General features: G+C 36.8%; 1 protein-coding gene across 2 annotated transcripts in view; it reads left to right on the top strand.

Moving 5' to 3' along the window:
- The window catches only part of LOC107139270 (UDP-glucuronosyltransferase 2B31-like), a 136,776-nt gene that overhangs the window by 23,068 nt on the left and 101,726 nt on the right, over positions 1-11,982 (top strand). The window contains exon 5 of one of the 2 annotated variants that reach the window (XM_048784594.1): positions 1,502-1,985. The exons of the other annotated variant lie outside the window; for it this stretch is intronic. Coding sequence (XP_048640551.1) covers positions 1,502-1,507 — 6 coding nt within the window. The 3' untranslated portion in view covers positions 1,508-1,985. Of the gene's footprint in view, positions 1-1,501; positions 1,986-11,982 lie in introns of those variants that run through there. 2 annotated transcript variants of the gene reach the window in all.

Raw genomic sequence — 11,982 nt, 5'->3', positions numbered from 1 at the left:
TGCTGGGAGCCATTAGCCAAGTAGGTCTGACAATTTCCTTGCCAGCGTACCCCATGTTGCAATGACATTGAATGTAGGTGACCTTGCTCAAGGACCAGGGCGGATTAGGGTGTTCCCAGTTTAGGATAATCCAGTTTAGAGCGTTCCAGGTTTGAGATTATTCCTGCTGGGAATAGGGCGTATCCTGCTGCCTGAGTTCCCCTTGAGTTCTCACGGGATTCAGACAGTATATTTTGGGAGACAGAAGCCCAGTGGAGGTGAATTTGGGCAGAGAACGTGGATTTCCCCAAAACGTGATTGTAGACGGCTGGTGTGAGTTCGGGAATAAAGAGTTGCTGTTTGAATCTACAAGCTGTGTGGTGGCTCGTGATTGTGTGCCCAGCCAGACTACGGCATCTGTGCCCAGCCAGACTGCGGCAAAGTCTGGCTTAAAAAGTCAAAGGTCTTAAGTTTTCTCTTATATGTGCAAGTTAATCCAAAATAACGGGGTACACCTGAGGAGAAAGAATGAAAAAAGAAGAGAGAATTTTATCAAAATAGAGGAAAATCAATAGAGCAAACAAAGCAGATTGAGGAGGAATAAGCAGGAACAAGAAAAGGGAAGAAGAGTGGAAAAAATCTGGCTAAAGATCATGTGTACATTTGTGGATATATCACAGTGAATCCCAATATCAATTATATGCAAAAAACCCACTAATTTTAAAAAAAGTATACATAAATTGCAGAAATATCAGTAGAGAAGAGAGAGTGAAGCAAGGGGAGGGAAGGTATGGGAAGAGAGGAGTGCTAGGGGCTGAGATAGAGCAAATTATATTCCTTGCTTTTGTGATTGCATTAAAATGTGTCCTAATGTTACATATAACTAAAAAAAGTCAATAAAAATAAAATTTAAAAAACACATATGCCTAGAGAGAACGAGTGAGGAAATATAATATCAGAAATCATGGCCAGTGTCTAACCCATTAGAATCCACTAGTACAAGAATAGACTTGGATTTTATTCTACTTATGATGAGAAGTCACATGAAGATTTTGAGCAGGATAGATTCATAATCAGATGTGTATATTTTAATAATCCCAGCCTGGCTACAGAGTGGAAAATACAGTAGAGGGTAAAGAGGAAAAACAGAGAGAATACTTAAGAAGCACTGCACACCATGATATGATTCCTCTTTAAAAGCTTCAAGGTGATCTTTTACAAATTATGTGCTTTCTCTCTCACTTATTGGACTCAGAATGGTTCATAACTATTTCCTCTGATGGAAAGAATTTGACTCACTTCTTGAAATTCCATGGGCACTTTTGAAATATTTTACATCAGAACATAAGCTAAAATCAGAAATTATATGGTGATAAAAGAAAAAACAAATCATATGCAGGGCAAGTCTCTGATAATTATTTTAAATCATCCATATGGCACTTGTGAAAAACTTTGATTGACTTCATGTGCTTAGACAGATTAACTTACTTTCAATATTGATCCTTTTATGTTTCACCTTTAGATATAAAGAGAATGCTATGAAGTTATCAAGAATTCAGCATGATCAGCCAGTGAAGCCTCTGGACCGAGCTGTCTTCTGGATTGAGTTTGTCATGCACCACAAAGGAGCTAAACACCTGCAGGTTGCTGCCCATGACCTCTCCTGGTTCCAGTACTACTCTTTGGATGTGATTGGGTTCCTGCTGGCCTGTGTGGCAACTGTGATATTCATCATCACTAAATGTTGTCTGTTTTGTTGCCAGATGTTTTTTAAAACTGGAAAGAAGAAAAAAAGGGAGTGATTTTTATCTCGGCCTGGCTCCTCCCATTGCTCCCATTAAAGGAGGTTATATGGCCAGGTTCCTAACTATCCTAACAACTTTTCACAAATCACTTTGTCAAGTCAAATTTTATCTTCATGAAATTCACTCCCTGTGTAAGAGACAGAAATATTTCAGTTCAAGGAAAAATTATTTGAGAAAATACAATTAAACCATATGTGTTTATATTGCCATTTGTTTCTGTTTTGTAGCTTTCACCTCTTTGAAGATAGAGTTCACTAATTAGAGTGTTGGGATTTGCCCTTCCATTGGTTTTCTGGGAAACTGGAAGTGATGCTTACCTTTTATTGTACATTCAGCCCCAGCATCCCTCTTTCCTGAAAGATGAAGGAAACAAAGTCATTTGTCAGTGGCTTTAGAAATGTAGTGATGCCTACCTGCTTTCTCTTATCAAATGGGAGTATGTGGAAATATTTGGTTTCATGAGCTCATTTGCTTTTGCTCTTAGCCCTTTAAAAATGTTCCCCTAGAGGGCTGGAGATGTGGTTCCAGCAGTAGCATGCTCGCCTGGCATGCATGCAGCCTGGGTCCTCAGCACCACATACAAATAAAGATGTTGTGACCGCCAAAAACTAAGAAATAAATAATGAAATTCTCTCTCTCTCTCTCTCTCTCTCTCTCTCTCTCTCTCTCTCTCTCATGTTCACCTAGATGTCTTCATTTTAATTCCTTCTTTGGATGGATATATAAAATATAATTTTTTTTGATTGAACAGACCAGAAGGGTCTGACGGTAACAAAGAAATAGCCTGTGTTCGCTTTAGTTATAGCAGTACAGACCAAAGGGGTTCAGTAGGTGTAAGATTTCAGTGTAGCAAGGGATCCTCTGGTAAACAGGTTGCATTATGCTTAGCAGGTCACAGCCATCTCTGCCCACCTGTGGACAACTGTGTTTGATTAAGATTCTGAGCTAAGGCAGAGAACCAGGATGATCAGGGGTTTGGGAATTTCACACAGGAGTTCCCAGAAAAGCAGCTTCCCAGCCTTAGGTTGGCTCAAACAAACCGGTAATTCATATATGGCTTCCAAAAACCTTAAAAAATTATGAAGTCATAGTGTTAACAGAGCTGGGAACTTCTGAGTCACTGAGGCAATGTGAAGACCCCCTTCAAACCCTGAGTCTTGTGAGTAGCTCAGAATAATTTCAGACATGTCACTCAGAGTAACAGGAATGAGTTTACTGAAGGTATATACCAAAGGGAAAGGGGACACTCTCAAAGGAGAGAATTGTTTCTCTCAGAAAGGAGAAGGAAAATGAGCCTCTCCTCCATTCGGGTTTCATTGGGGATCCCAGAGAAGTTTCCAGTAAGTCCCACCCAGGTCCACTTTTGGATGTTGACTGAGAGCAGGGTGACATCAGACTTTGAAGTACTGACTGTCAAGGCAACTCTAATCACCTTGGCCCACGCTGACTAGATCTAATTTAATTTTGTTGTTATTTTAGAACCTGGGACTGAACTCAGTACACTTGACCACTGAGCCCATATCCCTAGGCCTATTTTGTATTTAATTTACAGGCAGGGCCTCACTGAGTTCCTTAGGCTCTTGCGAAGCTGCGGAGCCTGGATTTGAACTCATAATTCTCCTGCCTCTGCCTCCTGAGTCCCTGGGATTATAGGTGTACACCATTGTGCTCAGCTTCTAATTGGATTCTTAACCACACATTCTTACAGATTTTACATTTAGGAAGAACTATTGTTATATTCCAGAGTTTCAGGATCTTAAGACAAGTGTCTCTTGGGTTCCTCCCATTAACATTATCTTGAGTCTGCATTTTTCCTGCAGTTAACAGGCAATTTGCTGAGAAATATTTGCTGAAATATCCTGTCCACTTAGGCCAGGCAGGGCTGCAGGTCAATTGCTTCTTGGAAAATAAAACATGTTGGGGGTCAGCACAGTGAGCCCATTTTAGAGAATCATTCTCTCAACTTTGTGTTCCCATTATTCTCATATGTCTGTTCCCCAATGAGAAGAATTATTTTTAAAACTTTCACTTAATAAACTCAAAGTATGGAAGAAAAATGTACATTGAAGTGTCAGAAATCTTTGGCCATCCCTTGTATAAGACACACCAGGAACACATATACCCAACACATGGAACGTTGAGGACTTCTCTAGGCAACTTCATAGAGTTTACTATTGCAATGTTCATTTTCTTTATTTTTGAAAACTAATTTTAAATTTCAGGAAATGTCTTGATGAATATAAGCACAAAGATTGAGGACTTATGCACATATTTCTAGTACAACTATCTACATAGCACTGAGAAAATTGTTTCCTTTTGGTTCAATTAGATTCTTAATTTAGAAACAATTTTGTCATTTTACCTAATGAATTACTTCTCAATTGGGTGACAATGTTTTCATCCCAGACTAGGAGGCCTATAATTCTGGTTTCTAGCACTTCCATATTTCTACACTAAGGGTGTGCAATTCATTCTCTTTAAGGCATATAATGTTGAAGCATAGAAATGCAAATTATTAGCCTTGTGTCTTAAATTGTCAAGTAAAAAAATGAGTGAAAGAATTTCTATTATATATTCTTAACTACTTCCATCTCTTCTTTTAAATTTATTTTATATAATAAATATTTGCAAGCTCCTAACATGAACCCAAAGCAGTAGGAGATATAAAGAGCAAAAATCACATCCAAATTCCTTTCAGTTCACTTGCAGAAACAAGGATCAGAGTTGTTTCTCTGAATTGTACAAAAGAGATGGAAGAATGCTGGAAAATTCTTTCCATTAGTCTCATACACTGAATAAATATATAACTCAAAATATTTGTTTACATTTGTGTCTATTATCATTCCAGATTTAGAGGATAAACAAATACATGGTTACCTCTATACCAGCTGGATTACTATGATGATATTTAAGATCTGGTAAAAAGAAATAATTACACATAGTGTGTTCCCCATGTTTTCTCACACTGTGTCATATGTGTATATATATATGTATATATATGTATATATATATATATATATATATACATATATATATATATATATGACACAATTTACAGATATGTAAATATAAGCAACATATATGTAATAAACAGACTTATATACATATTTTACATGCACACGTATTAGGTTTATTAAACTACATGCACTTTTAAACAGATTTTCCTTCATTATTGAAAGTCCTTTCAGACACCAGGCATATGTGTATTTACATGACAATCTCCCAATAGCTGTAGGACTACAGCTTTAATCTTCCTTTTCCTGTTCAGGACGACCCACTACATTATCAGATACAGTGGCCGAAGCAGATATCTGGCTCATTCACACCTACTGGGATTCAGAGGTTCTTTTCCCAACCCTACCAAATGTTCATTTTGTTGGAGGACTCCACTGCAGACCAGCCAAACCTCTGCCCAAAGTAAACCTGTTCCCATTTAGTTATTTCTATCTTTCTTACATCTTCATCAGGTATGATTCTCTCTTTCTTGCTCAAAATCACTCACTCACAGTGACAGAATTACCTGAAATGGAGCAAAGATACCTGTAAGTTGGAATTCTTGCCTGTCTATACCACCACAAGTATGTGAATTTCATTTTTGTTACAGAAGAATAGGGACTTTTGATGGGACTTTTGAGGATAGGGTCAATTAAATGAAGATCTTCTTTACTTAACCCATAAGAAAATACCAGTCATTCTCTGGCAGAATATTGAGAAGGGACTAACATGTATCACAGGAAAATGCTTAATATGCAGAAAAACAATGTAGCACAGTCTCTGTCCCAAACACCCTTTAATTCTGCATTGAAAGATAGACTATGAGCAAGAAAGAGAAATTGTGTGAAAATTGCTGCCGCAGTCTGGCTGGGCACAAATCACGAGCAACTGAAGCAGGAACAAACGTTATTTCTGAACTCCACCAGCACACTCCACACATGCTCCCTGGAACTCCCCCGAATGCCACACAGCTCCTCCAGGTACCAGCAACTGGAAATATACCTCCTCCGGCACTTCCCCAACCAATGGGAACTCTCCAGGAATCCCCGCGTGAGCTCAAGGAGAACTCAACGGGAACTCTGCCAGAACTCAAAAGTCATCATCTTAATGGCTCGCTAGCATCACCTCTCAACCACTACTTCTGGCAAAAATGCCATGCATCATCCGGACTCGGCTGTGGCCCTCAACATCTCCTCCCTTCTCTTTAATTAAACAATAAGCAATGTGGCTGTCTAATACTACATATGGTCCTTACCCATCATCAGATGAGCTGACCTCAAGGCGTCAGCCTCCTGTCTTAGGTTGGTACCACTGCAATTGGATCATACCCGACACTGACTACCAGTCCAGCATACAGCCATACTTGTGGATAGGCCTTTGCACCAGTGTCGGGCCCCCAAATTTGGCCTTGGTGCAAGTGGCTTCCTTGCCATTCACCATAAGAGTCTCAGAAATTTCTATATATTTGGAAGTATCAAATATTTGGAAAATACAGAAAAAATCTGAAAAAAATGCACATTCTTAAATATATTCAATAGTTTTAAAATGCTAGTGGAATATGTTTGGAATGTTCCCAGCATGAAGAATTGGTAAATGCTAAGGAGACTGAAGTGCTAATTGCCATGATGTGATCGGAAAACATTATATGCATTTGTTGAAGTATCACACAATTTTCCAAAAGGTACAGAAATAAGGGTAAAATAAAATTTCCTCAAAGGATGATAAAAAGAAAATAAAATGCTGAGTTTTACCTGCTTCACCATTGGAAATTATATTGATCAAAAATGTTAGTCTGTATATAATATTTATAGTACTTATTCATAAAAGAACCATTTGAAATTATTTCTATCTACAGCATGGAAGAATGATGTAAAACTCATACTTGTTCTTGTTATACTATTGTAATTATTTTATTAAAAATACTCAACTCTATTGTCAGCCATTATGAAAACATTTTTGGAAAATTAAGTGCATTTGACATATAAGATTTTTATTCTCCTGGCATATGAAAAAGCACATATAATAGGATTAGAGTTGTCTAAATAGGTGACATATATGCGCACTTAGTTGTATGAATAGAAAAGAACACAGAATAAAAACATACATATTTATATCTATTTGCCATCTAGAGATAGCATCCATGCCCTCATACATACTGAGCATATGCTGGGACACTGAACAATATCTCCAGCACTTAACACACAAAACTTAAATCAATTTAAATTTTAAACAAGAAGGAGATTATTTGTAAGATAATTTCCTTTTGTATACTATTCCAACTTTTATAATGAACCTTTAAAATTTAATTTTAAAGGATGTTACCAAATGATAAGGACCAGACTCTCAGTAGTTAATCTGTAATATGAAGATATGCCAGTTAATGATATGAGTATGCACAAAATAAAAAATAAAGAAATGAAAAAAAATTTTTAAAAAGATGTGTCTATCTTTTTTTAAAATTTTTCAACAGCCACATCAATGTTTATAGTGGCACAATTCACAATACCTAAACTGTGGAACCAACCTACATGCCCTTCAGTAGATGAATGAATAAAAAAATGTGGCTTATATACACAATGGAATATTACTCAGCAATAAAGGAGAATAAAATCATAGAATTTGCAGGAAAATGGATGGCATTGGAGAAGATAATGCTAAGTGAAATTAGCCAATCCCCCCAAAACAAATGCTGAATGTTTTCTCTGATATAAGGAGTCTGATTCTTAGTGTGGCAGGGAGTGGGGAGCATGGGAGGAATAGATGTACTCTAGATAAGGTAGGGGGGGAGGAGAAAGGAGGGGTGAGGGAGTTAGCAAGGATGGTGGAATGTGATAGATATCATTATCCAAAGTACATGTATGCAGACACGAATTGGTTGGAACATAATTTATGTATAACCAGAGATATAAAAAATTTTGCTGTATATGTGAAATAAGAATTGTAATGCATTCTGCTGTGATGTATTTTTAAAAATAATTTGAAATTTAAAAAAATAATAATAGTAAGGAAAAAATAAAGAAAAAAAGAATGTTTCCCACAACATGGATGAAGAAGGATATAACCCCAGCAACAGTGAGGTTAAATAGCAAATAAAATTACCTACAGCACTATAAGTCATCTGAACACATAAAATACCTAGATGTACCATGTGAGTCACAGGCAAAATGCATTCATTAAGAAGCAGAGGTCATCAAGACAAAACAATAATTTTGAACAATGCTGTAGACAATAGACAACCTGTAAGTCAAGTATGGAGTTATTTCATCTTGTTCTTTTTTTTTTTATATGATAAATTCTACTATGTTAAGATTTTTAACACTTCTTTTTTTTTTTATAATCATCTTGTTCTTTAAAATTTCTTCTTCTCCTCCTCCTCCTCCTCCTCCTCCTCCTCCTCCTTCTTCTTCTTCTTCTTCTTCTTCTTCTTCTTCTTCTTCTTCTTCTTCTTCTTTTCTTCTTCTTCTAATTCTTCTTCTTCTTCTCCTTCTCCTTCTCCTTATCCTTCTTTCTCCTTCTCCTTCTCCTTCTCCTTCTTCTTCATCTTTCTACAAACCTTAAACAATGGCTACCAAGTGAAATATAGTAGTTGCTTGGGGAGACTATGGACTTTATGTCAGAGATGAAAAGTGAAAACAGAAACAATAAGAAAAGTGAGGAAATAATTTTGAAAAGATTCCAAATAATTTTTTTTTATTTCCATTTAATTTTTGGGTGAGGAACTTTACTGAACAAAGTAGAATTATTCTTGTATGGAATACATAATGCAAATGATCAGAAACCAACTCTTAGGATAACCCTAACACAATCTAGTTATTTTTTTTTCCTTCAGAAACAGTCTAAAGACAGAATTGACTTACTCAATAGCTTGACAAAATCTGTAGTGGAGAAGTCTGGTGAAACTCTCCCAATGCTATGAAAAGTTTTTCTGGTCCATCAGAGTGAGATGATAACAAAAATCTGTTACAGCCAGTTATACACAGCACATTCTACTAGGAAGTCAATTTTACAATGTAATTTTATGTAATATTTAATATGTACAGAATATGTCCATCAAACATGGAGCTAAACATATATACTATTATAAGTTAATGTGAATATTAACAATTATTTCACAGAAATTCTAACCCAGTATCAGACACCTGAATTCCAGTGATTCTTAAAATCTTAATAATTAAGAATGATTTAGAAGAAGAATTTGCAATATTCTATTAAATTTAAGTTATAAGGAATTTTAAAGCAAAGATAAAGTTAAGTAAGGATTTTCCTCAATTATATCTAAATTTATCTTCATAGTTACAGTGAAATAAAAGAGCAATGAACACACAATGTTTAACCAAATATTCACCAGTGCATTGCTGTGTATTGAAAATATTCTGTGCATCAGAATCTCATACCAGAAAGTTTAGTAATAAATCATTTTAAGTTATATAAAGACAGTTTCTTAAAAAGCCTCACATAAGGGCCACACTCCACTTTCTAAAAAAATATATTTGGCAGATGATTTGCAATGATTATGCAGGTAAATTTGGCTTTCACAGTTGTGAGTCTTTAGTGATAGCATAGACATCAACATCACAATCACAGTTATATTTATCACAGAGAATAGTTTTGGTATGTGGGGATTCTTTAGAAAGCCACTGAAGTATCTGAGAAGGCATGATATTGTTCTTTATGGACTAAGTCAAGAGGATAAGAGCAAGTATGGGTAGTTTTGTTTGGTGAGATGTAGCCATATATTGAAGGAAACTAGAATTAAAAATTCATTGAGGATAGACACAAGAACCAATGCAATTTACATATTAAAACATCACAAAGGGATATGTTATAACATTCTCTTGTAACAAAATATGTATCACCCGTTGGATACATAGGATTATTTACATCAGTACGGGAAGAATGGAAATTGACTACAGAGAACATTTTTACTAGGATTGTCAGATGAGAATTCTAATCTCCTCTGAAGGCTGGGAAATCAAGTCAGGCATAAGACTTCACCTTGAACAATTTAGATTTGGGTAATTTTCTCTCTTCTTGCTGTCCCAAATATAATTTAAGGATCCTGAACCTGATGATAAATATCTTGTGTATCAATGCAGACAAAAGGGAACTCTATAACTCAAGACTATATTGACATCTAACAATTTCATATGCGTATTTTATTTTTCAAATCTTTATTTTTTGGTTATAGGTGGATACAACATCTTTAGGTGGTGCTGAGTGCTGCAGTCTGGCTGGGCACAAATAACCGAACCGCCACAAAGCCTTGTAGGTTCAAACAGCAACTACTTTATTTCAACTCTCACCGGCACTGAATGCGTGCTTTTCCGCCAACGCCACCCATGTGGCCTTCTCCCTGGACACACCACACACCAACTGGAAATCCCTTCTCAGGAAATCCCTCCTCCGGCACTTCCCCAACCAATGGGAACTCTCCAGGAGTCCCTGCGAGAACTCCAAAGTAGCGCGATAGCTCCAAAGTGGCGGGCGCCCGAGGCAGCAAGAGCCGCCCCATTGTCCAACAGTAAAGGTCCAATATACAATACGATCAATCCAACATCACAGCAATTATATATAGCTTAACTCAAATCATCATCTCAATGGTTCGCTGACTTCAACTTTCAAACATCCCCTATGGCAAATGCCAGGCGTCATTCTGACCAGCTGTGGCTCTCAACATCTCCCCCCTTTTGTTTAATTAAACAACAAGCAATGTGGCTTAGGGACCACCATCATCAGATGAGCTGACCTCAAGGCGTCAGCCTCCTGTCTTAGGTTGGTACCACTCCAATTGGATCTTACCCATCACTGACTACCAGTCCAGCATACAGCCATACTTGTGGATAGGCCTTTGCACCAGTGGGGGGGTGAGGTTCTTTGCCTCACCTATGTTGGCCCCCAAATTTGGCCTTGGTGCCAGTGGGGGGAGTGAGGTTCTTTACCTCACCTCTGTTGGCCCCAAAATTTTAGATCATCACTAGCAGAAGGGAGGAGGATACAGAAATGCCATGACACCAAGCCAGTTGACGGGTCCTTTGGAAAAATTGTACAACTGGTGACACAATCAGCAAAGATACTCCAGCACTACCACAATTCGCTGCACCAACAGCTAGTTCACAATGCATACAAGTGATACATAGTCCAGGCAAGTTCTGCAAGCATTTCAAAGCAGAGGAATCTATCAATATGTCCATTTCCTTCCAAAGTAAATCAACTCCTTGATTGAGCATTACTTGTTGAGTTATTATGCATTGATGCATCATTTTATACAGTTTACTGTGATACCTGTCAAAGAAGCTGTAGTTTGGTTTTATCTTTGTCTTCACCAGCACTGGGATGAAGATAGGAATTCTGGCAATGATGGCTAAAAAAAAATATGTAACATTCCAGCAGGCACTAAAAGAAAGCAATTTTCTGAACAATTTAGTATCCTGAATAGAATTAGATATAATGAAAAGGAAAGGAGAAAGTAAACAAACAGATCTGTTAACCTCCTTTTTTGTTCACATATTAAAACAATCCTCAACAGCTGTTTACCCAATTTAAATTAAACCATTTAAATCATATGAATAAAAAAAAATTTGGATTCATTTTTCCATGAGTGCTCCTCATATATGATATATGGACATATGCACATACATACAACACAAAACACAAATGTACAAACATAACATACAACACGTAAGACAACACAAAACACAAGTGTGCACACATAACATACAACCCATAAGACAATAGTAAAGGCCTTGTAGCTTTACACAGGTGAAATCTCCATTGCAATGTTTAAAAACTCCACAGTCAAAAAATAAAACTGATCAGAAAAACATTAACCTAGGTCTGTATGAGCTCAAAAAATAAAATAGAACTTTATGATGTGGGAAAGGGCAATAATAAAATAGATATTGAAAAAAGACATCCTGGTTACCACCTGGGTTTGACTCTTATTTGGATATCCCATCCTTTTTCCTGTATCTTGCATAATGGGTCTGAAGGTATTCCCACAAGCAAGCCTCAAGGTTTTTTACATTTGAAATAGGCATTAATGGTGTTCATTATTCATTAGCATCCAGATGTGGGAGAATCACTGTCACAGATATAAGAATAGCCAAGCTGGAGCTCTGGATATCAGCTGTTATGGATTTGAGTCAAATCATCCTCTTTTTGTTCTGTAGAAATATCTTTGGTTAGTCTCTCTTGTTTCCAAATC

This window comes from Marmota marmota, unplaced genomic scaffold (assembly GCF_001458135.2).
Source record: "Marmota marmota marmota unplaced genomic scaffold, marMar, whole genome shotgun sequence".
Classification (NCBI taxonomy): domain Eukaryota; kingdom Metazoa; phylum Chordata; class Mammalia; order Rodentia; family Sciuridae; genus Marmota; species Marmota marmota.
This window is presented reverse-complemented; position numbering and strand designations above follow the sequence as displayed.